General features: G+C 43.9%; 1 protein-coding gene across 16 annotated transcripts in view; it reads left to right on the top strand.

Annotated features, from left to right (window-relative positions):
* DOCK7 (dedicator of cytokinesis 7) overlaps positions 1-26,146 on the top strand; it is a 279,505-nt gene that overhangs the window by 171,545 nt on the left and 81,814 nt on the right. For 9 of the 16 annotated variants that reach the window (XM_068239337.1, XM_068239340.1, XM_068239342.1 and 6 more), the window contains 8 exons: positions 50-281; positions 507-671; positions 2,333-2,502; positions 10,684-10,776; positions 15,771-15,866; positions 18,356-18,496; positions 20,551-20,664; positions 22,449-22,619. In XM_068239337.1, the coding sequence (XP_068095438.1) occupies positions 50-281; positions 507-671; positions 2,333-2,502; positions 10,684-10,776; positions 15,771-15,866; positions 18,356-18,496; positions 20,551-20,664; positions 22,449-22,619 (1,182 nt within the window). Of the gene's footprint in view, positions 1-49; positions 282-506; positions 672-2,332; positions 2,503-10,683; positions 10,777-13,152; positions 13,240-15,770; positions 15,867-18,355; positions 18,497-20,550; positions 20,665-22,448; positions 22,620-26,146 lie in introns of all 16 variants that reach the window. The other 7 variants (XM_068239338.1, XM_068239344.1, XM_068239347.1 and 4 more) reach the window with 3 other exon arrangements.

Raw genomic sequence — 26,146 nt, forward strand, 5'->3', positions numbered from 1 at the left:
CACCTTTCTATTAATGAACCCTTGTGTCTTGGTTTATTCTGACCTGTAGGATCCATATCTGGACAAGTTCTTTGCTCTGGTCCATGCCCTGGATGAGCACATGTTCCCCGTTAGAATTGGAGACATAAGGATTATGGAGAACAACTTGGAGAGTGAGCTGAAGAACAGCATCCTGGCCCTGAGCTCTGCCCAGCTGGAGCCCGTGGTGCACTTCCTCCACCTTCTGCTGGATAAACTCATCCTTCTCGTCGTCAGGCCTCCCGTCATTGCTGGTCAGATCGGTAAGTAAAAACTAAAGCCGCGAAACAAGAAGAGCTTTCAATATGGCAACTAGATAAAGATTAATGACTGGGCCAGAACAATGCGATCGTTACCATTTATGTGAAGGTACGTGTGCTGAGGGATTGAGATGTCTGTGCTTAATAGACAATGACTGCCTTGTGACACCTTCTTTCTTCTCACTCGCTGTTGCTGCGGAGAGACCTATAAAATATTTCACTTGTTAGTTAACTTAGGACAAGCCTCATTTGAGTCGATGGCTTCCATCACAAATAGACTGCACAAGAACCTGGAGGGAAACCAGGACCAGCACGGTCGGAATAACCTCCTGGCGTCCTACATTCACTACGTGTTCCGACTTCCAAACACCGACCCCAATTCTTCATCTCCAGGTAATTCTGGCAATAAGCAGGTCTACTTATTACTCCTCTCATCATTTTTCACATAAGTAATTTTTTTCATGCTTTGTTTTGAATGAATTTCCTTCATCAATTTGCTATTACATTGATCAGTGGTTACACAAGTCATTTTGTGTAGTTCCATTTCAGTTTGCAGACTGCTATGCATGCTATAAAGAGGAGGTGCCCACACTTTTTCGGCTTGTGAGCTACTTTAAAAAATTAGCAAGTCAAAATGATCTACCTATGTTAAATTTTAGGAGCACACTTGTATATACAGGATGGAAAGTGTAGTGGGTTTGGGATCTAACATGAAGTCCTTCGCAATCTACCAGTAGACCAAGATCTACCTAATGGGCACTCCTGAGGTCACACACATTAAATGTAATTTCCATCTTCACCACTTCATGCCCTCCGTTAAAGTATTAAAATGCAACATGCATTTTGGCAGAATGAACGTTTTGTATAGATGTCCTATTTGCACTAATGGTGCTCTGATAGGACATTTATATATATCCATTTTGCATGAAGTGGTTAATATATTTTCTGTAGTAACGTTAAAGTGAATGGGAACCGCATTTAAAAAAAAAAATGAAGCAAATACTTAAGGAGAGGGAAGGCTCTGGGTCGTATAGAGCCTTCCGTCTCCTCTCTCGGCGCTCTCTATCCTGTGCTGGCTCTCTCACCCCCCCCCCCCCCCCCCGGTTTCAATCCCCTGCCGGAAGGGTATTTGGAAGTCTTCGTGAGCCGTGTCCTCCCGAAGACGTGCGGCTCCATACTGCACAGGCGTGAGCGTGCAAGAGAGCGTGCTTGCACAGGCGCAGTACAGGGCCGCCCTTCTTCAGGAGCACTCGGGCTCCCTGAAGACTTCTGAAGCCTCCTTCGGCCGGGTAAAGCAGTATTTGACTAATTTAGTCAAATACTGCTACCGGGCGAGCCAGCACTGGAACAACGGGACCAGGAGAGGAGCGGGAAGGCTCTATAGGACCCAGAGCCTTCCCTCTCCTTGGGTATCTGTCTAATTTTTTTAAATGCGGTTCCCATTCACTTTAGAGGATAAAATAACTTTTAAATGAGAAAAATCTATCTAAAGCGAAGTGAACACTTGCTAGATGTAGTAAAAGATTAATATTTACCTGATAAAGTAGGATAAAGTAGGCCATACATATATCAGATTTTCACATTTGAATCACTTGTGCAAAATGTCATAGCAATGCTAGTCGTCCTCCGAGCCGCCGCAGCTTGGACACACACACACACACACACACACACACACACACACACACACACACACACACACACACACACACACACACACACACACACACACACACACACACACACACACGCTATCGCCGGCAGCCAAATTACCTTTTTTAGTTATTTATTTTTCTCTAATTTGAGTTCCGGCTAGCGCCTGTGCCTAAACTGATCACTGAGCACCACTATAGCCGTAATTATCGGCCTAGGGCCCTGCCAAAAGTGATGTGCCGAAATTAGCTGATTCATCTTGCCTCACCCCACTTCAACTGTTGACTATTAAACCTCACTCTCAAGCCACTTCTCACGTCTGTTGATTTCCTGTGTTTCCACCCTTCATTTGTCAGATTGGTGGCTATCAGTCATCACCCTCTGATGTTCTTACTGTTCCGCAGGTTCCGGAGGTCTGGGCGGATCGATGCACTACGCCACAATGGCCCGGTCAGCTAACAGACCAGCTAGTCTTAATTTAAACCGCTCCAGGAGCCTTAGCAACAGCAACCCCGATATATCGGGAACCCCCACATCACCTGACGATGAAGTCAGATCAATAATCGGCAACAAGGTAATGTTAAAAGTCTGACTGATGAACATTTAGGCTGAACTGAAGTATGCCTGTGAAGATGCCTGTTTATCCAGGTAATGGTGTATGGAAAGAGAAAGAGCTTGTTTTAACTGTACACCCTTTGTGCCAGCAGATGGTTTATCACTAGTACAAATGGCTAATTCAATTCAAAGGATTTGAAGGAAGAAACACAGGTAGTCCCCGATTAACAACTGAGAATAGGGGCTGTAGATTCGATCTTAACCTGAATCTGTCCATAATTGGAAAAACTGTGCCATCTCTGTCCCCTGTACCTCCTCTATGTCCCCCTGTACCTCCGTGTCACCTCAGTCCTCCCCTGCCCTCAGTGTACTTCAGCAAAATGTCATTTTACTGGTTTGAAAACCATTTTTTCTTTAAATCTTTAAAATACTTTTTGAAACTTATTTTCACCTGTTTATACAGAATCAACGTTCACATTTTTTGGGCCATTCATTTCAGCAAGTCGTTCATGAGTTGGGTGTTCGTAAGTCAGGGACAACTGAGTAGCAGTGGTGGAGTTTGGCTACTGTGTAGCCAAAATCCGGTTAGCGATGGGGATACCAGGTAGCAGCGTTGACTGTGGCGATTTGTGCGGTGGCTACTGTGTAACCAATACCCCAGGTAGCACCGGGGGCTCTGGTTAGTGGTGCTTCATAGCCCAAATGGTAGGGGTGGGTTAGTGTTAGGCTTAAGCTGAACACACACCATACAATCTTGGTTGTACAGATTTACCAAATCTATGTAGTACAAAGGCCAACACATTGAAAATACCTTGAATGCTTGATTGGATAAGCTCTTATACTACAAGAAAGTGGTAAGATTGAACAACCAAGATTGTATGGTGTGTGTTGAGCCTTAAGGTGATCACTAACAGTCCAATCTTTTTCATCCAATCTTACCATTACTATGTAATATAAGGGAACTGCCTATAGTATCCATTCAGTATATTCACTCAGTTTACTCTTCTACTACATAGATTTGGTAAGATTAGGTGAAAAAGATGGGATCATTAGTGGCCACCATAAGGTAGAGGTTAGATTAGTGTTAGGCATAGATGGGGGGAGGTTAGTGTGAGGTTAGGATAAAATAAGGCAATAGTAGTGTGCCTGTAACCTTACCAATATTCTACTATCTGGTACGTCTCGAACGCATGTTCTGGTGCAGAACATGCGTTCGAGACGTACCAGATAGTAGAATGGTGGTGGTGCACTGCAGGCTCGAAGCAGGAAACTTGGGTGCCCACTAGCAGCTGAAACTTGGGCGCCTACATAGGCGCCATTGTAAATTGCACCGATATTCTACTATCTGGTACGTCTCGAATGCCTTTTCTGCACCACTGCAGGCCCGAAGCAGGAAACTTGGGTGCCCACTAGCAGCTGAAACTTGGGCGCCGACATAGGCGCCATTGTAAATTGCATCTAGGCTGTGATATTTGAGCCTCTGTGGCACCTGTTACTGGGCGCCGGGGGTGCTTGCAATGCACAATACAGCAGCACCACAGATTGTGATCGGTTTCATGCTGAAATCGATTCACAATCTGTTTGCAGTAAAGGCAGCCATACGATCCCTCTCTGATCAGATTCGATCAGAGAGGGATCTATCTGTTGGTCGAATCTGATGGCAAATCGACCAGTGTATGGCCACCTTTAAAAGAAACCACTACTAAAATCTGATATGAGGAAAGGGTCATTGGGGAAATTAGGGTGGGAAGGGGGAGTTGGGAAAATAGATAAGATTACCTGCAATCGAGCTAATCTAAATTGCCTGGAGCTTGCTTCTCTGCTCGCTACAGAAGTCGGCTATCAGCACCTGTATCACTGGTTTCTGCAACATCAGATTTCTCTGCATTAATGATTAATTACTCTGATCTGGATAAAAGTCTAGGGCACTCTGGTATTACAGCAGCCAGTGCACATGGCTACTAATGACATTCAACTTCTGAAACACTAAACAGCTGCCTCTCCCTGCTAATGTCCCAGCTGCAGCACAGCAATCATCTTCTCTACTCACCCTGCTGCTCTGCACATTGACTCACTGCAGGCTGTGTGTAGAGAGCAAGGAAACACATTGCCCACAGGACAGGAAGGGGGAGGAGTGCTACATGTTGCCTAAACTATGAAAAAAGGTCCCAGATGGAAGAACACAGTGACTGAGCACCATATTGGCACCCCTAGCCATGGTTAGACATGGTGCTGTAGCACCTGCAGCCCTATGGTAGGTACGCCGCTGCGCCCAGCATGTGCCGTTGCGTGTTCCTGTGGTAGGAAGATGGATCGGGGAACACTCATTCCTCGGGTTGGGTGGCCGTGGGTTCCCCGATCCATCCCCCAGTGAGTATGTAGCGTTAGAGGTGATCTAGCCCACCATGGGCTTCAGTCAATAGGTTTTCCCCCAATTCAGGGATACTTGAAGATGTTTGAAGGGCTGACAGCACTGGCTGTGTGCTTGCTACATGGGTGCCTCAAATGTGTCACAGGATTGTCCATGACAGCCTCCTTTGTCTCCTCACTTCAAGTCCACTTTAAATTTGAAGCGTTACAAATGTCTTTGATGAATTATAACATTTTTTTTTTCTAGAGAAGGACATTTTCATTTCACTCCTGTGCAAGGGATTCTGCATTTCATACATTTGGCAAGAGTTTCAGTAGACTTTACCAATGCTTTGAGTTTCATAATCCCTGACAGGTCGACCAGCCTTGACCTCTGTGATAGGCCGATGCTGCTGAGGACACACTTCAACATGTAGCCGGTCAGCTGCAGTATCAGCTGGATCCGTTATATGACGATTCAGACACTTATAGCAGAACTGTTGAATATTAACAGTTGTTCAGTTATATCGGGCAATCTGGTGTGTCACAGCACATCCTGACACAGCAAAAAAGCCTGTAAACCTAAACTATAACTAGTCAAATGGCTGTTTAGTATCTATAAAATGACATGTAAAAGATTTAGGAGCTCATTAGATGCTAATACAAGACAACATAAATAACTTTTATATTGCACTTTTCTCCTGGCAGACCCAGCTGCAGCTACTAGGGCGCCACTGAATAGACAGTAACGGTGTTGAGAGTCTTGCCCTAGGAATCCTTACTGAATAGGTGTTGGCTTACTGAACAGAAAGACCCCAGATTCGAACCCAGGTGGAGGCAGAACCCTTAAAGGGAACCTAAACTGAGAGGGATATGGATGTTTCCTTTTAAACAATACCAGTTCCCCGGCAGTCCTGCTGATCTCTTTGGCTGCAGTAGTGGCTGAATCACAGACCTGAAACAAGCATGCAGCTAATCCAGTCTGACTTCAGTCAGAGAACCTGATCTGCATGCTTGTTGAGGGGCTGTGGCTGGAAGTATTAGAAACACAGAATCAGCAGGAGAGTCGGGCAACTGGTATTATTTTAAAAGGAAAGATCCATATCCTTCTCAGTTTAGGTTCCCTTTAACCATTACACTATCCATGCAACCAACCACAATTCAGTCACTAGAAACATTTGTAGTTTAAACTCTGAGATGAAGGGAAAACATTTTCTGATGCACAGGTGTTATCCTGTGAGTGTTATCAGTAAATAAAATGTTTAAGGACAACTAAAGCGAGAGGGATATGGAGGCCACCATATTTATTTCTTATAAGCAATACCAGTTGCCTGGCAGCCCTGCTGATCCTCTGCCTCTTAATACTTTTAGCCATAGGCCCTGAACAAGCACTCAACAGATCAGGTGTTTCTGATATGATCAGGTCTGACAAGATAAGCTGCATGCTTGTTCCTGGTGTTGTTCAGTAATAATACTGCTCCCAAATAGATCAGCAGGAGGCTACTGGTATTGTTTAAAAGGAAATAAATATGGCAGCCTCCATATTTTTCTCACTTCAGTTGTCCTTTAAGGTGCGTACACGCAGGCTACCACGGATCAGGACCTCCTTTAGAGTGATAATTTTGGGCACAAGCTCATACTGCCACACCCCGCTGCTACAGCCAAGCAATGCGTACTGTTGCACTGAGGAGTAGGGTGATGGCATGGTGGATCGCCTTCTGGTGGGTGGAGTAAGAAGGGGAAGAATGCATTTGACTGTTGCAGTTGAAGCAGCTAATCCTAAAACACTACTTTTGAAAATTCATTTATGTGACCAAAACCTACTTTTGAATAAGGGCTCATATCCACTACATCCAAATTTGAGGGTTTTTTTTTCCAAGCACGCATTTTGCTGGCAGCAGAGTGGGTGATCCCAAGCACACAGGAGTGGCTCTTACTATCCAATAAGAATATATAAATGGCTGTATTATAGAAATTGCTAAATAAGTTATTGAATTGTATACGATAAATGTCTATTATCTTACTTGCTTCCATAATATTGAATGTCTCATTACTATCATTGGTGTAGCAATAGGGGTTGCAGAGGTAGCGACTGCATCAGGGCCCTTGGGTCAGAGGGGCCCTCCCTCAAGCACAATCTTAGCTTTCAATTGGTCCTGTGCTGGTAAAAATCACTTCTATAGATGTTTTAAATAGTAGTAATCATTAACAAGCTGTTCCCCATCCCCTTCTTGCACCTCTGACACTATGGAAATCCTTGGCAGGTTTTGGTGCGCCGTATCAATTATTATGTATAGAGTGCTTGGAGGGCCCCATGTAAAACTTGCACCGAGGCCGATAGCTCCTTAGCTACACCACTGATTACTATAGTTGTAAAGAGAGACATTTTTATTAAACTTTTTGAGAAACTCAAAACCTTAAACTCCTCTGATGAACGAGGTGCGTGGGGGTCCTCTTATTACCATAGCTGATGTTTAATATGTCTGAAAATGTTTTCAGTTATGATTTGCCATAATTCTTTTTGTTTTCCAGAGCTTTAATCTCACTGCAGTCATGCATAAAGTTTGATTTGTGTAATTGTTTTCCCATGCTGTGTAACGTGTTAACGTTTTTTGTTGTTGTTTATTTTTTACATGTTTTAAGAAAGATGGATCTGGGCAATTTTTTCAGTCTTGGATAGAATAGGAGTGAATTTGAACCCCTGTATTGATATTAGTGTGATCTATACCTTTGTTTTGGGTAGAGTTTCCTTCACTTCCTGTAGTGTGAACGCTTAACAGGAAGTGAAGAAAATTCTTCTGAATTAGAAGACAGAGAGTAAGAAACAACTTTATGGGTTCTATTTTTTTCTTCATTGTATCCAATACTTAAAAATAACCTGCAGTGGGTATAATGTATGCCTGATGTGATTAAAGTGTTGAGGTGCCTTCAATGGCATCCATTCTAAGAAATGAAGTTTTATTGACTATAATGCAGAATCTCTGGCTATACAATCAGGTGAGTGCCTGACTGAAGAGACTATGTTTAACACCCGTTACACGGATTGGTGTAGCTGTGTGTAGAGCTGTGTATGGTCCATCTCAGTGGAGAATAAGGCTCATTATACTGGCATCCTGCAGGTCAGCACTGTTGTACATGAACTGTTATACTCACAAAAAGTTTCCACAAATGCCTCCCTCACCCACCAATTAACTCTGCAACACTGATGTAACTTTTAATGCGCAACAACACTTTCCCCAAGTAAGAAAAAAAATCAGTGATGTAGCAATAGGGATTGCAAGAGTTGCGACCATATTTGGGTCCCTCGAAAAGAGTAGCCCATTGTGAGCCTTTACCCATTAACACTCTTTCTCTCCCACGTTTAAACCTCTGTGATGCTGCGGCTGTCCTTGACAGGTTTTGGTGCTCCAAAGCAATTTTTATGTATAAAGTGCTTGAGTGGGTCCCATGTAAAGCATGCACTGGGGCCCATAGCTCATCAGCTATGCCACTGATAATCCAGGACTTAGAAGAAATGACATTTCAGGGAAGTCTGTATGCTAAATATATATGCTTACTGCCATGGTTTCCAGGATATTTTACACCCCCCTTTTTAACCACTTCGCATCCAGACCTTGTTTTCCCCTTATTGACCAGAGCAGTTTTGACACTTTAGCGGTGTCCCTTTTTAATCAGCCATAACTTTATCCTTACTCATGACACCTAACTGATCTAGGTATCGTTTTTTTCAGGACAAACTAGACTTTCATTGGCGGGTATTTTATCCCTAGACCAAAAAAGTTTTCTATGCATTTTAATGGGAAAGAGAGGGGGAAAATGAAAAAAATGCATTTCTTCTCAGTTTTTATCAATTCCAGTTTAAAAATAAAAAGTACCACAGGAGATAAAAACATGTCACTAGTATTATGTCTCCCAGTATTGAAAGCAAAATGTGTCCCAAGTATCAGACCCCTCCTTATAGCCAGATGTGTCGCCAATATCAGTCCCCCTAGTATAGCCCAATGTGTCCTCTGTGTTTGGCACCTCCCAGCATAGATAGATAGATGTATCCCCAGGATTGCTGCCCCTCATGTGTCCATATGTGTCCCCAGAAATAGTGGTCCCCCATTATAGCCAGATGCGCCCTCAGGATTTGCAGGTGCACCCAGGATTAGGCCCCCCACCATTATAGCCAGATTTGCCCCCAGTATAAAATTCTACATTTGAAAAAAAAAAAAAAATATGTGGCCCCTCATACTTTATCCCCCTCCAGCTGCACATTTTACCCCCCACCCCCCACCAGGGGTCCACACACCCCCATATGACCCAGCCAGATGTCCCCCCCCCCCCTCCAGGCAGCCCCCTCGGTGGCCAGATCGCTATAAAAAATTATAAGAAAGCCTGACTCACCTTATCTCGTTCCAGCGATCAGCCTGCAGCCCAAGCCTCCGATCCCCGCTCTGCACGCAGCCCTGTGATGCCGGTTACCGGGTCCCGGCTTGATGACGTCATCAAGCCGGGACTCGGCTATTCAGCATCACAGGGCTGCGTGCAGAGCGGGGATCGGAGGCTCGGGCTGCAGGCTGATCGCTGGAACAGGAAAAGGTGAGTCAGACTGCTTTCTTATCATTTTTTTTAGCAGATCCGACCACGGAGGGGGAGAGATGAATGATCACGCTGTTTGCTACAGCGGTGATCGCTCATCCGCGGGGGGGTCACTAATTGGCTACAAGGGAACATTTTCCCTTTCACCAATTAGTATTGCAGCTGTTAGTGCCAGGAGGTGCGCTCTGAAGCGCACCTGTTCCTGCACAACAGGGCTGCAAGCAGGTCAGTATATCTACGTCGCTGTGGCTTGGAGAGAGCCACAGCTGACGTAGATATACTGTAGCAAAGGAGAAAGTGGTTAAAGAGGAAATAACATAATGAATAAAATTGCTTGGTTTTTTTTTTTTGTTTTGTTTTTTACACTATTCATCTATAGAATATTTTGTCATTGTTTGCCCAATGGAAAAATCTTTTCTCTCCCGATTTACTTTCTGAACTTTATCACTGGTGGTGACAGCTTTAGTTTTTGTCATGTGATCTGTACAGAATGTTCGTTACTGAGAGTTTCTGTGCACAGAGAAAGATCCTGCTTGCTTGGCAGTTGGAAAAGGCCATTATTTCCCACAGTGCAATGAGATTCACAGACAGCAAACTGTCAGGGCCATGGTCCTGACATCACGCTGTGTGAGGGGTTTCACCACAATATCAGCCACGTGGACTCCCATGATGATCCATTTGAGAAAAGATAAAGATTTGTCATGGGAAAGGGGGTATCAGCTACGGATTGGGATGAAGTTTAATTCTGGGTTAAAGTTCATCTTTAATGGCCAGTATAAAAAAAGTAGTTGAAGACCAAACATTTATTAACATTTAACATTCTTCACTTAATTAAAAAACAGTTTTTGTTTTTTAGTGATGACACAGTCTATAGAAAGCTTTTTGTTTACTAAGTGGTGTTAATCAGTGAAGTGGTTTACAAAGTTTTTTTTCAGAAGGAACAGTGTACAGCAGGACTGCCCTACCTGTATAATGAGCTCTGTTCTACGTGGAGAAGGACCTGTGTCTTGTACATCCCAGTGCAATGGGGGAAACCAGCAGCTTTCCAGCCTTGTCTCTTCAAATGCACTTTCTTGTACGAATGCCTGAGATTTTTATGTTTGATCCATTGATTGATATGAAACATTCTGTGGTCAGGTCATAATCTTTGTATTAACCAGAACTAATGGATGCACTCCTTTTGCTTGTATATTTCCCCTTTAATTTGATCCTCTGAAATAACTGGTAACCTCTCTCCTTCCCACACTGCTTTCTGCCTTGGGATCAGGGCTTGGATCGATCCAACTCCTGGGTCAACACAGGGGGTCCCAAGACTACCCAGTGGGGGGCTGACCCCAGCCCCAGTGCTGACTCAGTGCAGGTGGTGTGTCTATGGAATGATTCATCTTCATTTTTTAATTGTTTGTTTCATGTGGTCCTTTCCGCTAAATCTCTGTGTAACTGATCATGCCCGTTTCTGCAGGGGTGGGGCCTTCCAATTTGATTTGACTGATTTAATTGAAATGCACTTACTGATCCTCTAAAAAGATTCCTAAAGGCAACAGTTATTGATTTCTCTAACCTTTCTGATTAGAGGCTAATACAAGTGTACCTGTAGTGTTGCTGAAGAATATGGCTTGCTGAGAAGGTGTTAGGTGAGATTGTTGTCTTCTTCCCACCCCCACCTCCAATATATGATGTGTTTAGACAATTTTCGATAGCTGACAGCATTTGGAGACTAAAATTTGACCGAATGGCAGTGTTTGGTAACATTGCATGTGTCAGGATTGACTTGCTGTGGTGTTGCCGGTGGTAAAAAAAAAATACATCTCATGGTGTGTCTGAGGATGAAAATTGCCATACTCAGATGCAACTCCATGGGGGAGAGGCTTGTCCACCGCCTGTGCCGATCGCTAGCAAGCGCCCGGCTACTGAACCGGAGTAGCTGACAGGCGGTGAACTCACCACCTTCAGCTGCTCGTGGAAAAGAGGCCCTTATTACTCCGAATGGCTGTATTTTTATCACACCCAGTTAAACCTTTTATAACATCTTCTTCCCAGTGTAGCAAATATGCAAGGAAAGCCATATACATTCTTACAGTAATAAAGTAAAGACAAAATTGTTGTGCGTTACTGGAGCTTTCACAACTGTTGCTTTAAGTGAATCTGGATGGAGTAATGATCACTGCCTGGGCACTGTCTGTAATTGTCCATCAATCACATCACTGTCTGCATGGTGACTCTTTCATCTCATGGTGTCTGTTTATGCATGCTGTGATTTTGTGTTTCCTCCCTCACATCCTGCCTTGGCTGCTAATTATAGTATAACTGGCAGATTAAACTTGACAGGCAAAGGTTTCTATTTTTAGTCTGCGCTAGGCCAAACCCTTGGCTTCAAACAGGCAATTATCATGATGGCTTAGCAAATCTGCCACGTTCCCAGTTTCTTCGGTCTTATTTCCATACACCAGAGTCTAAGGGCCACCTGGACATGCCTTAAGCCAAGGATCATGTCTTAACGTTAAACGCACCTTCACGTATACATCACCCAGTGCACTCGACACTATATGACTGATGTCCCCTTCTACTGTCATTCGGAGTTTGCGGAGCCGGCCTTCAAAAATGAAACTGTACGGATGCCGGATAAGTCAACCAATTTGCTGTTCAGTTGGATGGCCTGCACATGCGTTCCCTAATCTCCTGAGAAGGAGGCACTGCCCCTGCATGTGAAGCATGAGGTCATGACTTAGACTCCCGGATCAGAAAAAAAGCTGCAAATTTTTTTTTTTTTTTGGGGCATCAGCAACCTCACTCCGGTACCACGCTAGCTTGGTTATGCAATCGGCAAGTCTGTCCAACAACCTGTTTTTAGTTCAGAACAGTTGCAGTTGTGGTGGCCTGAGAGTAGTTGTATCACACCTGTAGATCCTGTTTCCCCCGCATAGAGCTATACAATGCTTAATGTGTAACTCTGGATATTAAACCAATAAAAACCTGCATGGAGAAAATCGTATAATGACCTCTTCACTTTCTCTGAAAGTTTGCTTCCCCACCTCCCCTCCCACTGGGGTTGACTACAATGAACTTTGTCTGATGCTGTTTCCAAGTTGGCCACCAGGAACTATGGAATGGTTAGTTTGAGCAGATTTGATTGACAAGCTGCTAGTATTACTTTTACCATAGTTTGGTAGTGACCTAATGTGGCAGGATGGATGACTGTAAAAGAGATGCATCAGATACCTTGGTCACTCCCTCTGCATCCACCATGGTACCAGGGGAAGAGGAAAGGTTTAGCTTTCATAAAAAGACTGGCCTCAGAGGGGTCCCACTGATTTTTCAGAATGGGGGTTGGAAAACTACCTGTTCTTGTGAGACGTACCAATCCTAACACCACATTTTTGCCCAAGACGTACACAATCGCACCAGGGTATTCTCTAAATTCTGGGAACCCCTTGTCACAGCTGTCAATGCAAGTTTAATGAACATTTCCAGTTTTCACATACTGTAATAAAAACAATTATAAAATCTTCTTCCCCTGGGCTTTGCATGTGCTTGAGAATCAGCTTGCTTGAACTAACAGCGGCAACCAATAAACTTTCATTAAAACTGTTTCCTTGTACACTTGTCTCTGGGATACCAATCATCAGTAGAATCAGTTTGGGGACGTACATAACCCCACAGTGGAGGAGTCCGTTCTACAGTCCATTAAAACGTTGAGTTTAATCTACTCTTATGCCTCCTCCATTCATCTTCTCAGGGCTTGGACCGCTGTAATCGCATGTCATCGCACACTGAGACATCGAGTTTCTTACAAACTCTTACGGGACGGTTACCAACCAAAAAGGTAGATTCATACAAACTAATATTTCCAGGTCAAGAGAGAGTTTTTTCATATACAGCTGTGGTAGATTCCTCTTACAGCAGTCGGTAAAGGACACCTGACCCAAGCAAGGTTGCTTAAGGTAAGCACACGTGTATGTTGCTGGTTTCACAAACCTATGTACGTTGTCCATTCCTCTCTTCGATCTCCCCAGCCCCGTAATCATTCCATTAAAAATGTGACTTTTGGAAAAGTAACCTTTTCAGACAGGAAGATGCAGGCATGCTTGAGGTGTTCCCTCCTATCACTGTACCATTCCCTCCCCTTAGGGGGAGTGAATGGGGCAGGGAATAATAGAGTGATAGGAGGGAACACTGCAGCATACCTGCCTCTTCCTGTCTGAAAATGCAAAAATTAAATTTTTCATGGAATTATTATAGGACTGGGGAGATTGAGGAGACAAACTTGGCAATGCACAGAGGTTTGTGGATCCAGCATGAGTATTCCTCTGTGCTTACCTTAGGTAGGTTTTCTCTGGGGTTAGGTGTCCTTAAACTGTCCATAGCTTGTGCCTTTCTGTAGGTTGTATGGTGTTCAGCCAGGTATAGTTGCATATTGGGGTGAACCGATCACTTTCCTCTTAATCACCAAGGTCAGTTTTGTGACAGTTAGAGCCGGGAGGCAGCAAGTGCGACCAGCATGCAGTGAAGTTCTTTATCACGCTGTAGTTGACAGGACTTGACAGCCAGCTTTTGAACCAAAACACATCCTCAAACAAATTTATTCATTGGGGCAAATATACCGTAATTCATGCGTAAGATTGCACAATTTTAATTTAGTTACATATGAAGACGCACATTCCAGATTGTTGTCTGTGGAGTTTTCATAAAAAGTTTTAGTAGATTTGGTGCTTGATTGGTAACCATACTGGGCTTTTACCATTTCAACAGCTGTTGGCAGCCTTTTCCTTACAACCATTAGAGGCAATTTGTAAGAGGGCAGTCTCTCTGTTGTTAGTTGCCCATCTCCCATCTACCAACCAATGGCCTTTAGCAGCTTGGGTGGCCCGAGCACATTAAAGTTGACCATACATCTATCAATTTTGTGGTGCGATTGAGAACCAAATTTGATAATTTTATTGAATTGGATGAAAATCATTGGTGCACCAAGCATGGGTGTACCTCGGTAATGGTGTGCGATATCACGATGGACGTGACTGAACCACTGGCCGCTGTCTGCCCACCCCAAATCTCCCCACCCCCGTGTATTCAAGCCTCACCAGTTCTAGCTGCTGCAAGTGTCCAGCTGCTTATGCTACCCTATTCGCGTCCCACTAGCATGTGGTGTCACAAGGCCTATTCCTGGCAGATTAAATGTCAGTCAATCGAGAATCGGCCTGCTGAGTATGGGCAGCCAACTAATCTCTCTCCGATCAGAGAGAGATCTGTCTCTAGGTCGATTTGCCCATGCATATGGACACCTTAACTGTCCCTGATGCTGGGTACACACTATGAGATTTTCTAGCCGATTTACTGTCAAATCGATTATTTCCAACATGTTCGATTTGCTTTCCGATCGATTTCCGAGCATTTTCTAATCGATTTCCTATTAAAGTTAACGGAAATCAATCGGAAAATGCTCGGAAATCGATCGGAAAGCTAATCGAACATGTTGGAAATAATCGATCTGACAGTAAATTGACCATAAAATCTCATAGTGTGTACCCAGCATTAGAGTGCCTCACAATCTAACCCCTACCATAGTCATGTGTCCATCATAGTCTAAGGCCATTTTAAGGGGAAAGTCAATTAACTTATCTTCAACAAGACTGCCGACAGCTGCAACCTCAAGAGCTGGAAGTCCCATATCACTTTAGAAAAGTTACCAAATCTCACTGACTCTTCATTTCTGCCATATGAACTGAAACAAAGTTCAGCGTATTTAGGAGCCACATTCTGTAGTCCAGTTGTGCATCTTTTCTATGCAACCTTACTGACATGAGTGCAGTGCGGGACCCAACGGTAACCTCATCAGAATAGAATAGTATGTCAAATGTATACAATCACATGTAATATGTGGCGGCTTTGGACGTGTATGGAATAAGCCGTATATACCGATATTGTCACATGTAGGTTTTTCCCAATGAATGAAAGAAAAACTGGGACTGGGCCATGAATGTAAGGTTCCGAGAAGTTCATCTTGGACAATTTACGCGGATGTCAAAGCTCCCAACGTTTTAATTTCCCAAATTTACAGGAGTGTAAATCAAACCTATCTCCATTGTCAATGTATAAAGCTGTAACTTTACATCAGCCAGGTCTGTTGGAATGTGACTGCCTCTCTCATTTGTGCATTCTGCTGGGCCTTGTGTGAATGGATAAGTAGCCATTGTCTTGTGTTCCTCTACATCAAATTTGTTTTTGCATCCACCATTGACTGCATTGTGTTGGTTTTTCAGTGCCTGCATTCTGTCCTGCTTCTCTGGTTTAGGGCATTGTGTTTACTGTAGAGTTGGTAAAAGCAGTGTATAATACAGTCTTCTCTATTGTGAGTAGCTTTTCCATGAGGAGTTGGCGCTGCAGTGGGTGGTGTGCAGCGGCACAGTACGGGAGGCGGCCCTACAGCAAGCCTGGTTCTTCTTTGAACTCATGGTGAGTCCAGATCTTTTTTTTTAGGGGGGGGGGGGGATAATAATATTAAAGAGAACCTGAACTGAGAATAAAAAGTCAAAACAAACACACACAGTCCATACTTCCCTCCCATGTAGTCTGCTCATCAATTTCTTTCTTCTTTCTTGCATGCTGTTTGTCCACTGTGATCAATGGAATTCCCTGTCCTCCATTTTGAAAATGGCCATTACCCCATAGCAGCTTCCTGGTCAGCACACTGTTAAACTGTAACATCGCCCACTGTAACATCGCCCACTGTAACATCGCCCACATAGGGAAACATGGACATTACCTTGCACATTCAGTTGTAACTGACAGCAGCTGATATATACTGTAACTGACAGCAACTGGTATATTTCAGTTCTGACAGAATCTTGTCAGAACTGGAAGGGATCACTGTAAGAAGAAAATGGTGAGCTTCTGAGAGGAACTGATGGCGAGGTAAGTATGTAATATTCATTTTCAGCTACATCAGGTGTTTATTTTAAATAATTTTACTCAGTTCAGGTTCCCTTTAAGGATTATAACACCTCTCAGGATTTTACTGCTTTCTAAGTCCTGTTGAAGGGGGCTATAGCATCCAAAAGTAAAAAATTGCCTTAAAATAGTTAGTGCCCTAAATACTGTATATATTGTATGTTAACCCCTTTTTTTCTAAAATGGGTCTCTAGATGTTTCTGAATTTTTATTTATTTATTTTTTTTACCTGGTCTTTGTGCCTTTGCTGAACTCTGCCAAACTGCGCAGTGCCAACAGGATTGTGTGAAGCCTTTTTTTTTAATAGCTACAGTAACGAGCTTATTTCAAAATCCAAATAAGAGAAACTTCCCATTTCAGATAATATAAGGGCACTACGACCAGAAGGTAATTGAATCAATCCCCCTTCCCCCTCAATACATGCAACCAATTACGGCCTGAAATTGGTTGCATTGTTGATCGAGCATGCTCTCTGCGGCACCGATTTTTATCCCATTATAATAATCAAATCTGGTGGCCGATTGGCTGCCAAGTCACCAGATGTATGGCCACCTTAAGATTCCCTATAACAGTGTGGAGACACGCTGCTTTGAGGAATGGTTTGTAGGAGAGAGGATAAAAGATTAAGGCCCCCATTGCCCTGGGCTCCCTATGGCTGCAAGGTCTGCTCCCCCAGTAGTTACCCCTCTGCTGTCTACACTGTATAATTCCCAGAGATAGATTAGGATGTAATGGGGCCCTAGGTAAGGTAGTAGATTTGGGGCCCCCTTCTGGTCCTTTTGGTAAGCTGAAGTGGAGAGAGGTCAGAGAAAGTGGCAGGTGGGCCCCTTGACACCCACTAGGCCCTAGGCAACTGCCTGATGGACAATCCTGCACATTCTAGTTTTCTAGCAATTATATTTATTAGTTTACAAAAAAGGTGTCTGTGTAAAGGTTGCCACACACAATACAATAAAATGATCCGATTTTACGGCAATTTGATTTTAAAAAAATCGGATTTCCCAAAACATCAAAAGCTTTTTTTTTTTTTTTTTTTTTTCCTCTTAATCGAGCAAGAAATCCAAACGGATTTCTTATTTTTATTTGATAAAAGTCGATCGGAAATGGTGGAATTTTCTGATCAATTTTTATGAAAATGGAACATTGTGTGGTAGATTGTCAAAAATATACTCACCCAAGCAATTTTCTCAGTTTCCAATCATTTTTATCATAATTGAGGAAAAAAATTGAACATATGTGTGACGTACATTGGTCAGATTTTTTAAATGTTACCATTAGTCAGAAAAATTGATTGCAATTCTTGAATTGAACAGATATTCAAAAAAAGTATATTGTGTGTGGGGCCACCTTTATGGACAGGGAATTGGATGCTGGAGGCACTGCAGAAGTCTGGGTTCACCAAAGGTACCCATGTTATTATCGGTACGGAGCTCGCTATTTTATTGGGTTGCCGAAGATTGCCTCAATTGCCAATAATAACATAGAGGCCTATGGGGCATAGCCTAGTCTTTCCTGCCCATATTTGTATTGTGTGAGTGCATGCGCACACGTACAGAGGATTTATATTGGTGTCAGGAGAAGAGCGAGGGATGATTTCTCCATAAGTGCCGTGGAAAGCTTAAGGGAGGGATCACACTTGCATCTGCAGGAATCGCAGATGACTCCCCACACGTTTTGCTGCACAATAGTGCGTTTTGCAGCTCATTTTAACTTGAGGTTTTTTTCTCACTGTAGCCATTAACTATGCATACGTTGGGGTGGGAAAGTAGTGCAGGCTGCATCTTTTTTTTATTTTTTTTATTTATTTATTTATTTTTTGACGCAACGCAGAATTGCAAATGTCTACGAAAAATGCAGTGGCACCTTACACTATCACTATATGCAATTCTGCAAGCTTTTTTTTGTATGCTGCAAATTGCTGTGGATTTGCTCAAGTGTGACCCTGCCTTGTTGCCGTTATGACATTACATGATGTTTTTGCTGCTTGTTTTCAGATGAAAAGCATGGTGCACCACTTATATTTTGCTGACAAGCTTGATTCCCCGCGCAAGCACCGCTTTCCTGAGCGTTTCATGGACGACATCGCTGCTTTAGTTAGCACTATGGCCAATGACATCGTCACCAGGTTCCAGAAGGTGAGATAAGCCCCCGATACTCTGATCTCTTAATAAGGTACAGTATTATTAGATTCTGTTGCAAAAGTAAGCTTTTTAATTAATTGTGCACGTTCAATAGCGTTTTATTCATTTTTTGTTTATACATGAAAAATGGCATTTACTATACGCATCACTGAGCAGTATATGTATTATATACAGTATACGGCTTGGAATTAGACCTATCAGATGCAGTTGTTGCCAGTTTGGATTAGCTGAATTCCAGGCTCCACACAGCAATGGTTGTAGCAGAATTCTTAACATCTCCCTGGTCGTCTCCAGTGGCGTAGCAGTAGGGGTTGCAGAGGTAGCGCTTGCACCAGGGCCCTGGACGAGACCAGCTCTCCCTCAACCGCTTTATTGACGCTAAGCTGGTAATGATAACCTCTATATGTGCTTTGATAAGTAATCATTAAGGGCTCGTTCACACCGGAGGCGTTTTGTGATTTATTTATTTTTAACTTTTTTTTTTTTTTTAAATGCTGATGATTTTACAAAATCGCCCTGAAAACGTTTGTGCAATGATTCAATATGAGAGAGTTCACAGCTGAGCGGTTAGTTTCTGATCCACTCGGCAAAGAGCTGCATGGACCATTTTTTAAGCGATTCCGCCTCAATGGAAGGTATAGGAAAAATGGAAAACGCTCACAAAATCACTTTGTGCAGCGATGGCGCTCGTCTTTTAGAATAAAATTGTATTTATTCTTCTCCGGGTCAAAGAGTTCACTTCCTGACTTGAGTCAGGGAGTGAATTAAAAAAAACGCTAGGGAAAAACGCGTACAAAAGCACTTTTCACAAAAACGCACCGCCCACCCAAGCTCCGGGAATCTAAAAAAAAAAAACGTCAAAAAAAGCCCAACACGGACGCTAACGCGATCGGAACCCAATGTGAACGAGGCCAAATAGACTGTTCTCCTCCCCATCCACCTCCCTGACACTGCAGCTGTCCTTAGCAGGTTTTAATGCTTCATATTAATTATGTATAAAGCGCCAGAATAATATTTAACAGTCTCAAAATTAAATGGTGTTACTATAGCGACCATGGGAAGGCCTTGAAACCTGCCCCTCCCCCTTCTACAGTGGAGCAGTTTAATATTTGCCTGCTCCAGTGCTGCTTCGGATCTCCTCTAATCTTCCTGACACATGCTCTATGCTGCATACCTCTGGCTCCTGAGATATGTCATGTGATCGATACCTGGAGGTGGTATGCAAGCATAGAGTGTGCTACTTCCTGGAAGAACAGAGGCAGCCCAACACAGCAATGCGCTACTTGGTAGAAGGGGTGGGGAGGCTGGGTGAGATGGTGTGTGTCTTACCAGCCATGGGGGGTTGTCTCCAAGGAGGGGTCATGTGTATTATTGCTGCACCCAGGCTCAAACTGACAATATTTCAACCAGAAACACTCATCCTCTGGATGGGAAGGCAGTGTACTGATGTTCTTTTACTGCTTACAGTGATGCATATTTGAAGAGCGCGAAGATGTCAAGGAGGGTCATATTCGGTAGATGAGAACAAGCTCTGCAATTGCGGACCCACTTAGGACTGGGACGTTGTTTTGGCCTGGAATTGCAATTAATTAGCAAACCAGTGAAGTTTGCATTGCACAAATTAAGATACTTACCTTGGAAGGGGGGAAGACTCTGGGTCCTCCAGAGGCTTCACCTATCCTCCGCCAGGCTGTTCCTGTGCTGAGACCTCTGAGGCGCAACCGCACTGCGCAGTAGTAGGGACCCGTATGGGCTTCAGTGGGAAAAGCTGAGCCCGATCAAGTCTGTGCTACTGAGCAGGCGGCTCGCACATGCACAGTAATTAACAGACCCAATCAAGCGAAGTCTTGATGCGCAAGCTTGTCAGTGGTTTTAGTGCGGGGACAGCCCTGGAACTTGACGATGGAGGATGGGATAAGTACCCATATTGAGCAAACTTTTTCTCTACAGCTTTTACATCTGTACATGTAGCATTTTCTCCACACACTGCAACTGTTGCCGGATATGCAAGTGAAAAATGACATTACCTGTCTTTGTTTACCCCCCAGGATACAGAAATGGTGGAAAGACTGAATGTCAGCTTAGCTTTCTTCCTCAACGACCTCCTGTCAATCATGGACAGAGGCTTCGTGTTCAGCTTGGTGAAGGCCTATTTCAAACAGGTAACGTGCAATCACCACAGGAGTTATTCCACCTCCTTCCCAGGGGCATGCTGGTGTATTTCAGTGATGTTCATTGCAATGGTACCCACTCACATAAAAGTTCAGCCCTACAAGTATTGGGTGGATGGGAGTCTGTTGCCATCTTCTTATAACTTATAGTACTCTTCCTAGATATGTTTGTATGCAGTTGGTTTTTCCCACACTTTCACACAAACCTTAAACAAAGGTTTAATTCTGAGCAGTGTTATGCAGAAAAGACCTCCATGATGCAGACGACCCTTGTCTGTCTTTGTCTTGATGTGATCAGTGCTAATATGGTGGTTTATAAAATATTTGAGTTTAACTGATACTCCAATTATTTTTTCTCTTTCTGATCTGAGAAAGATTTTTGTTTGTTCCACATTTCTTCAATTTACCATGTATACTCTGATATAAGTTGACCTTCTTAAAGGGACCCTGTGCAGTGCCATGAAAATGAAATCCGGACTTACCCGAGGCTAGGGCCAGAAACCCACTAGCAGTCTTTTCTAAGCGCTAGTGATTTGAAAAAGCTCTTGCTAATGCAATGCTATGGGGGATTTCTATAAAATCACATCGCACAAGTGGGATCTCACCCACAGCATTACATTAGCAAGAGTTTTCAAATCGCAAAGCGCTCAGAAAATTGCTCCTAGTGGGTTCCAGGCCTTAGGGAGACTTACCTTGAACTCCTTGCTGAATAGGTAATGACCCTAGCCAGGATTTGAACCCTGGTCTCCCATGTCAGAGGCCTTGACCAGCACACTATTCAGCCACTGTGCTTTCCTTAAATAGAAGGAAGCATGCAGGTCTAATCTCTACTATCTCTGTGTTTTCTAGGTGCACTACTCCTTTTTATTGGGAAGAATAGTTAATACGTTCAGCAGGGGCGTAGCAATAGGGGGTGCAGAGGTTGCGACCGCATCGGGGCCCTTGGGCCAGAGGGGCCCCGAAGGGCCCTCCCTCAACTGCAGTATTAGCTCTCTATTGGTCCTGTGCTCATAATAATTACTTCTATAGATACTTTGAATAGTGGTAATCATTAACAAATTGTTCCCCACCCCCTTCTTGCACCTCTGACACTGTAGTTGCCATTGGCTGGTTTTGGTGCACCGTATCAATTGTTATGATAGTGCTTGGGGGCCCCAATGTAAAACTTGCATCAGGGCCCACAGCTCCGTAGGTACGCCACTGACGTTCAGGCATTTGAAATCTATTTTTAATATTAAATGATCTAATAAATAAAATCGGACTTAAAAATGCAATAATTCCCTTCAATAAACTTAACTACATGGTCTCTTTTTGAAGTTTCACCGCTTGAAGTTTTCACTTCGCTTACATAGCATTACATTAGCAAGAGCTTTTCAAATCAAAAAGTGCTCAGAAGAGCGCTCCTAGTGGGTTTCTGGCCTAATTCTGATCAGATTTCTGATCCTATTGACGAATGGATAGCGATTGAAAATGAAGTGAAAAGACATAAAATAAGGTAGCCAGTATTTCAATCAATATTTTTCAGTACATCCAATCTGCTTCCGACTGAGAAAGATTTGGATTTTGAGCCGGGATCAGTTGTTGCTAGTTAGTAGGCTCTAGATTTATTTTTTGACGATCAGAAATAGGATATGAAGTGAAAATTGCATGGTCTGTACCCAGATTAAAGGTTTTGCTTTGATTGGATATAAAGGTTGACTCTCCATTGGTTTAGTCCAAGCTTTAGAGACTGGAACTGACTGTTTTTTTGTTTGTTTTCTTTTTTGCATAATCAGGTGTCATCCAAGCTGTATCAGCTGCCTAATCCGAGCACCCTGGTCTCCTTGCGGTTGGATTTCTTGCGTATTATATGCAGTCATGAGCACTACGTCACTTTAAATCTGCCTTGCAGCTTACTGACCCCTCCTTCTTCTCCTTCCCCGTCTGTATCGTCTGCAACTTCCCAGGTGAGAGGTGTCATGTAGTACTGTGTAGCGTGTAGCCAGTGTGCCAAGTCCTATGCGGTGCACTGAGTATGTTTTTTTTTTTTTCCTTGATGTAAGGTTTAATGTACAGCCTATTCTTTTCTTTCTTTTTTTTCACTGGAGTTAAAGTGAACCCGAGATGAGAGGTATATGGAGGCTGCCATAGTTGTTTCCTTTTAAACAATGCCAGTTGCCTGGCTGCTCTGCTGGTCTATTTTGCTGCAGTAGTATCGGGAGTACACCAAAACAAGCATACAGCTAATCTTGTCAGTTCTGACAATATTGTCAGAAACACCTGAGCGGCATATGCTTGTTCTGGGTCTGTGGCTAAAAGTATTAGAGGCAGAAGATCAGCTGGTCACTCACGCAACTGGTATTGCTTAAAATAAATATGGCAGCCTCTATATAACATTCACCTTAAGATCCTAATTACTTGCAGTTATAATAATAATACATCTGCGAGGGTCGTCAAGGAAGTAACAGACATTTGCCATGTTGGTCAAATTTGTATCTGTCAGGTTAGTATTTTCTCTCCCTGTGCAGCTTGTCACATGACTGCAGAACTCCGGTAACTGATTGTTTAGTAGCGTTAAAGGACATCTGATCTGAGAGGGATATGGAGGCTGCCATATTTCTTTTTAAAGGACTCACGAGGCCAAAATGTCTAAAAAAAAGCAAAGTACCTGTAAGCTGTTTAAATGCACGGAGGACGCCGTCCGCGCCCTCCGTGCAGTTCCGCCGGGTCCCCTTCCTGAGAACGCCCCCTGTGCCGACCCCGACCCCCCAGGCCGGGTCGGGGTCTCGTGCCGCTCTCAATATGGCCGCTTCCATTGGCCGCGGCTGCGCAGTCCGCGTGGCCGCGAGTGCGGCTGCGCAGCTCTACGGCCAACCCCCCGAACCACGCACTGTAGCGTGGATCGGAGGGGTTGGCCGTAGAGCTGCGCAGCCGCACTCGCGGCCAGGCGGACTGCGCAGCCGCGGCCAATGGAAGCGGCCATATTGAGAGCGGCACGAGAGCCCGACCCGGCCTTGGGGGTCGGGGTCGGCACGGGGGGCGATCTCAGGAAGGGGACCCGGCGGAACTGCACGGAGGGCGCGGACGGCGTCCTCCGTGCATTTAAACAGCTTACAGGTACTTTGCTTTTTTAGACATTTTGGCCTCGTAAGTCATTTAAGCAATGCCAGTTGCCTAGCAGCCCTGCTGATCTTTCATGCAGTAGCGTCTGAATCACACCCCTGAAACCAGCATGCTGCAAATGCAGTCAATCCTAAGTAAAACATCTGATCTGCATGCTGGTTCAGGGTCTAGGACTAAAAGTATTATAGGCAGGGGATCAGCAGGACAGCCAGGCAATGTGCATTGTTTGCAAAGAAATCGATATGGCAGCTTCCATTTCCCTCTCAGGTCAGTTGTCCTTTAACATGAAGTTCCCCAGCCCCGTTCCGCCAACCCATAGATGAGGGTTGAGGTGTTTTTACACCAAGGGATTGAAAACTTGATATGATATGATAAATGCTTAGAGACCCTGTAACAAAAAAAAGTTCATCTGGGGGGTACTCGCCTCGGGAGGGGGAAGCCTCAGGGTCCCAATGAGGCTTCCCCCTCCCCTGTAGCTGCAGGCAGTCCAGCACTGGCTCCCCCGAAGTGTCCCGGAATCCTCCCTCGACAAGCCTGATAAGCGCTGATTTCTTTACCTTCCCTGGCTCTAGTGGGGGCGCTGTTGCGGTTTTCCGCACAGAGATAGACGAAATTAGCCCATCTCCATCGGGTCCGCTCTACTACGCAGGTGCAGGAGACTTGCGCCTGTGCAGTAGAGCGGCCCGACAGCGGTCTGCTATTTCCACCTATCTCTGAGGCGGAGAGCCGATACCGCGGGAAGGTAAATATTTACATCCCCGCTGTTCGGGGAGCTTTATCTCTGCCGCCGTGGGGCCGAGGATGACGGGGGAAGCCTCAATAGGATCCGGAAGCTTCCCCCACCCCAGGTGAGTACCCCCCAGGGGAGGTTTCTTTCAGTACAGGTTTTTTTTAAAGTGAACCAGAGACGAAGCACCCTCATGTATTTTTTACCATATATATCAGTGGGAACCCTGCTCTCTGTTTCATTTTTAACTGCTCAGCTTGTTTATCAACCCTGATAAAATCCCCCGACTGAGCATTCAGTCTGGCTTTGCTCAGGAATCATTATAGCTGAGTCTTTCTTCTCTGATGTCTTTTCAAGCCCAAGCCCGCCCCCTTCTGGCTCTGCTTTACTGTTCTGTATACTACAGCATTACAGAGAGCTGTGATGAGATGGGAGGAGCTGCTAATGTAAGGGGATATTGAAAAACGGTTGTTTTTTTTTTTAAATCTATAGTTGTTAGTCATAAGAGGTTTTTAGAAATGGTGATTTCATTTTGCACACAGCCCACTAAATAATAATCTTTTCTGATCACTGTGTTTTGCATGGAGTTTTAGTAAAAAAAACAAAAACCCACAAAAAACGGCACACCAAAGCGGCGAAAATACCAGGTATAGTATTTATTTTGTAAAATCTCTCGGGGGGATATGTTTATTTTGTGCCAAAGCGTTCATCTCTGGTTTCTTTTAAAGAGTATCTGTACGAAAAAAAAGGTGAGTACCCCCAGGGGCATTTTTTTTTCGTACAGAGTCTCTTTAAAGAAGGAGACTATGAGGAGAAATAAGATAGTGTATGGGTGTCTAAAATAAATAGGTTTAATTGATTACATGAAAGGACTGTATACTTTCCAGACCCTTCAAATAATAATTGTATAATGAAAATTACAAATGCCCAGCAAGCTCATGGTGAACCAGAATTCCTAGGAGTGTGTAAGGGGTTGAAAGGGATCAAAAGGCCTCCTTACCAAAATCATCAATTATCATCTCTTTGTTGTCCCTGATAGCTAAACACACCTCTAAACTGCTGGACTGCAATAGTGTGTCAGCTTGTTAATTTTACAGGGCTAAACTAATCCAATAAGGATGCCTTTTGATCCCTTTCAGCCCCTTACACACTCCTGGAGTTCTGGTTCACCATGAGCTTTCTGGGCAATCTGTACCTCTGGGTGTTTCAACTCCTATTCCATAGAGCCACATTAATCCATGCCATGCATTGATGAGAATCAACCAATCCAAAACAGTCTGCATGTGTGTTGGATCAGTTTGGCTCTGTAATATTAACAAGCTGACGCATCATTTAATTCCAGCGGTTCTGGAGGTGTATTTAGCTCACATGGTCAACAAAGGGATAATTTGCATATTCAGCTGCGGTGCATTGTGGGATACCTCAGAGCTTACTCCAACCTGAATAATCGCAAGTACCTTCTATTTGGGAAGGCAAAATTCTGTTTCATAATTAAAATTACAACTTGAACTGTCAATTCGAGCTTTGAATATAAATTCTGTAAGAGGAGGAGCCTATAGTCCTCCCCCCAGGAAGGATTACATTGGACTGCGGGCCACCTATATTTTGCTGTCTAGGCCTCTTCTCTTCCTCAGAGTGGCTGGG

This window comes from Hyperolius riggenbachi, chromosome 6 (genome assembly GCF_040937935.1).
Source record: "Hyperolius riggenbachi isolate aHypRig1 chromosome 6, aHypRig1.pri, whole genome shotgun sequence".
Classification (NCBI taxonomy): Eukaryota; Metazoa; Chordata; class Amphibia; order Anura; family Hyperoliidae; genus Hyperolius; species Hyperolius riggenbachi.